Source organism: Marmota monax, unplaced genomic scaffold, assembly GCF_021218885.2.
Source record: "Marmota monax isolate L192 unplaced genomic scaffold, Marmota_monax_Labrador192_F-V1.1 WCK01_AAM20220418_F8-fsc00232, whole genome shotgun sequence".
Lineage (NCBI taxonomy): Eukaryota > Metazoa > Chordata > Mammalia > Rodentia > Sciuridae > Marmota > Marmota monax.
In genome coordinates, this window is record NW_026695232.1 from 1,133,374 (window position 1) to 1,137,944 (window position 4,571).

A 4,571-nucleotide genomic window follows, 5' to 3' on the forward strand; every position below is an offset into this window, starting at 1 on the left:
TACTTTAAAAACAGTGTCTTTCCTGAAGTCAGTAAATTCAGAAATGTCCATACTGTTTTTCTTCAAACCAGTATTCAGTTATGTGACAAGCAATGGCTTGAAGGACCTGCTGGCAGATTCTACCTCCTCATGCTAGAACGCTAACTTGAATTTAAGGAATGACATATGAAGCAAGATCATTTAAGACCACCAAAGAAGCGACATGGGAACCACATTTCTGTTTGCTGGAAGAAGTTGCTCGTGTTTAATGGGTGTCCACCAGGTTTAGGCAAGCGGTGGGTGGACTCTAGTTTCAGAGCCCTTAAGTTAACCAATGGCACTGAAGGTTTGCTCTTTGAGAATTAAAAAAAAAAAAAAAGAAAAGAAAAAGGAAGAAGAAGAAGAAAAAAAGGAATTCAGGTTACAGGAATCTTTTAAATACTATAATTGATTTCGAGGTTCGAAATCCATCAAGACAAACCAGAGAGGAAGGAGGGAATACAGACGCTGTCCTCTCCAGTTAAGCAAGGAACCCGGGGAGTCACTTGAGTGTCTGGCCGACTTTAATAGAGGTTGGTCTTTTTCATGATCTTGAGGAACTCCTCCTCGTTCACTTCGCCGTCTCCGTCGCGATCCGCTTCGTCGATCATCTCCTGCAGCTCCTCGTCCGTCAGGTTCTCCCCGAGCTCGGCGGCCACTCGCTTGAGGTTCTTGAAGGAGATCTTCCCGGTCTCGTCGTCGTCGAAGAGCCTGAAAGCCTTCATGATTTCTTCTTTGGTGTCTTTCTCCGACATCTTCTGAGTCATCACGGCCAAGAAGTCGTTGAAGCTGATCTTGCCCGTGCCCTCCCGGTCCACCTCGGAGATCATTTTCTTCAACTCTTCCTTCCTGGGCTCAAAGCCCAGCGCTCGCATGGCCACCTTGAGCTCCTTCACGTCGATGGTCCCGCTTCCGTCGGCATCGAAGAGGTCAAACGCTTCCCGAACTTCTTGCTTCTGGTCTTCAGTGAGTTCGGGCTTAGGACCCACCTTTTTCTTCTGGCTGGTGGAGGCCACGTTAGTCTTCTTGAAGCTGGAAGCCATCCTCTGGCGGCGGTTGTTACCTTGACGTCACCCACCGCGCATGCGCTCTGGCGCCCCCACGCGGAGCGCCCCGCTCCTGCACCTGCAGCCCCGCCGCCAGACCCCACCAGTCCTGCCTCTTCGAGGGGTTTTTATTTCCACAGCCATCCACTGTTTATTGCCTTGTTTTATGATCAGTTTCCTTGAGTTGATACCTGAGCTGGCAAGAACTGCCTGGAGCCAAGATCGTCTTCTATAATTCATGGGTGCTTGCTGTTCCTTTTTCCAGGCTGTTGGTTTGCATCTACAGAACCTCTTTTATAAATTTACTTAGAAGTTCTTCTTTGCTCTTTCTCCATGCTAACTTTAAAAAAAAAAATTGGTCTGAGGTTACCCAAGGGCGAATTTAGGATAATCAAGATTGAGTTTGCTCACTTGGCATTAAACGCGGAAAAGAAGAAGGAAGAGAGAATATTAAAAGTCGCATCACGTGTTCAACTCAACATAAATGGAAAACAGATAAAATGGAAAAAGTTATGTATAAAATTTGTAGAAGATTGTCTCCTGACATTATGCTCAAACATAATAAAGCTTTTCTGGCACGTTTTCAAATATAAAATGTAATATCCAAATGTATGATTTACTTTTAGTGTTTCAATTGGACATCCGCGGGATAATTGTACTGGAATAACGGTCCTAATTTCATTCACTAGGCTTTTGATTTGAAGGGAGGGGAGTTGAAATACTGCATTGTGATTTTTTAAATTGTTGTTGTTTGTTTTATTTTTGTTTCTTGTTTTGTTGGTCCTGAGGATTGAACCCAGAGGCACTTTACCACTGAGCTAAGTACCCAGCCATTTTTAGTTTTTATTTTGAGATAGGATATCATTAAATTGCTGACTGAGGCTGACCTGGAACTTGAAATCCTCCTGCCTCAGTCTCCTGAATTGCTAGGATTACAGGCAGCTGCCACTAAACAAGTGTAGTTTTCTTTTCTTTTTTAAATACTAGCAGCACTTTTTTAAAAAAATTGTACTTTTCATTTTTAATTTTGACACAGGGTCTGGCTAAATTGCTAAGACTGGCTTCGAACTAGCAATCCTCCTGCCTCAGCCTCACCAGTTGTTGGGATTACAGTAGTGGGCCATCACGCCATGCCCTAGCAGCGTTTTTACTGTTGCAGTTTGACTCATCCAGTCAGGTTTGTACTGAAACCCACATTCTGATAACTCTCCTTTGACAGTGGATAAGGGAGGAGAAGAAGCTGGGTATGCTGGGACCCAAAAATACTCCTGGAAATAAAGGGGTCCTTTTGTCAATCAAAGGAGAGAGAAAAATGAAAATTAAGAAAAAGTTACTAATAAGCCCATAAAGGAATTGCCATTAGGACTGCTCTGTATTTCTTTAAACAATAAAAAATAAATAAATAAAGACAGCTGACTTTTAATTTTTAGCATTCTTTGCCAAAAAAAAAACCCTTAAATATCAATTTATCACTACTTAATCTGTTACAACAGATGGCACTTGGAAGAGGTTTTATTCAAGAGTTTTTGTATCCCCAGCATCTAGAACAGTGCTTTTAAACAGTACAGGTAGATTAGTAGATTTTCATTGAATTAATGATAGTTAATATTGGTCCTAAAATACCTTCTGAATCATCAAAATAAAGCAAGCAAGCAAATAAAATCCAAAATATTAAATATTACATATGGCTACATGGTACAGACCTATGAGCCCAGAGATTCTGGAGGCTGAGGCAGGAGAATCACAAGTTTGAGGCTAGCCTTAGCAACTTAGCCAGGCCCTCGGCAACTTAGTGAGAGTGTGTCTCAAAATAAAAAAGTTAAAATGTCTGAGTATGTAGTTCAGTGGTAAAGTGTCCCTGGATTCAATCTCTAGTATGAAAAGAAAAGATTAAATAAATGATGCTGGAAGTATTTTACGAAATGGATTTTTGTTTCAATTTGTGATCAGGTATTGATTACACGGCATGGTTTTTTGTCTTGTGTTGTATTGGGCTTGTCTTTGTTTTAGCAGTGTTGGGCATCAAAGCCAGGACCTTTGCATGCTAAGAAAGGCTATACCACAGAACTGCACCCCTGGCCCCATGGTGCATGTTTATTTAGCCATAGGCCACTACCTGTCCCAGTTTATATGTGATAGTGGACAGAGGGCCTGGACACAGGGTTTCTAAAGGCCAAGGAAGCTTGCTTGGGCCTTCGTCTCTCTGTACTTGTTAAAGAGTTGTCAGCTCAGAGTAGACTCTGGCAGGCAGCTGCTGCAGCTGTTGATCTAGAAGCACTATATGTGTTCTTTCCTTGCTTTACTGCCATATCAAAAAGTCTGGGAGCAGGTGCAATAGTGCACACCTGTAATCCCAGCTGCTTGGGAGGCTGAGGCAAGGAGGATTGAGAGTTCAAATCCAGCTTCAGCAAGGGTGAGATGCTAAGCAACTCAGTGAGACCCTATCTCTAAATAAAATACAAAATAGGGCTAGGGATGTGGCTCAGTGAGTTCAATTACTGGTAACCCTCCCCCCTCAAAAAACACCCCAAAAGCCTGGGATCTTCTTCCAAGTCCATTCCTTATTATCCTTGTGACTTTGGGAAAGTCACTGAATCTTCCAATCTCATTTGAAGCATCTGCAAAGGAGACATCAAAATAAAGCTCCCAGTAGTATTTTCAATGAGACTAGCCATAAAAGCTCTAGGGACAGGGCCCCAGTAGGACAATATGGGACTTGGGACTTGGTAATTGTTAGTTGAATTTCAGTTCCTTCCAGACTTGGTGCATTTCCTTTGACAGCCACCCCTCTTCCCATATCCAAGCCAAGCTATGATGTGTTGGGAAAAACTGAAGGATAGAAGCTGCCTTCTATAGACACTGGGGCCAAGTTGAACTCAAAGCAAACTGGCTGTCATAGTTTCCAGATGTGTGCCATCAGCCGTCACAATCAAGGGCCACCAAGAGCTCCTAGCCCAGAAAATGGTGCCCTCAGTCAGAAGCAGCTCTTGGTGGGGAGTTACTTTATGTTCATAATCTAAACTGACATAAAAAGGAAAGGGAGACTCCCATTTATTGTGTGTCTAGTATTGTGCTTGGGCCTCCTATTTGTCATCTCATTTAATCCTTGCATTTATTCCCATTTTGCAGATTCTTTTTTTTGGGGGGGGGGGGTACTGGGAATTGAATCCAGGGATGCTAAAACCACTAAGCCACATGAGCCACATCCCCAGCCCTTTTTATTTTTTATTTGAGATAGGGTTTTGCTAAGTTGCTGAGGCTGAGGCTGGCCTTGATTTTGGGATCCTCATGCCTTAGCCTCCTGGGATTTCAGGTGTGGGCCACTATGCCTGGCCTTTTTTAAAAATGAGGAACAGGAGAGGTTTGTAATGAATATTCAATGGTACGTAGCCAATATATGTGGCTCTGGGATTAAGTCTGGCCTTGTTTGAGCCAATGCTGGGGTTTTGTTTCATTACCATACTGCCTTCTCCAAAGGTTGAAATTATTATCAAAACATAATATCAG

The 4,571-nt window shown here is 42.8% G+C and overlaps 1 protein-coding gene across 1 annotated transcript; it reads right to left on the reverse strand.

Annotated features, from left to right (window-relative positions):
- Nucleotides 1-542: 542 nt before the first annotated feature.
- Cetn1 (centrin 1) lies at nt 543-1,061 on the reverse strand. The gene has a single exon (XM_046438546.1). It carries the CDS (start codon nt 1,059-1,061, stop codon nt 543-545), a length of 519 nt encoding a protein of 172 aa, XP_046294502.1.
- Between the last annotated feature and the right edge of the window lie 3,510 nt (nt 1,062-4,571).

Excerpts from the sequence above, each read along its gene's own strand:
- Cetn1 (XM_046438546.1), bottom strand. The coding sequence starts at position 1,061 with ATGGCTTCCAGCTTCAAGAAGACTAACGTGGCCTCCACCAGCCAGAAG.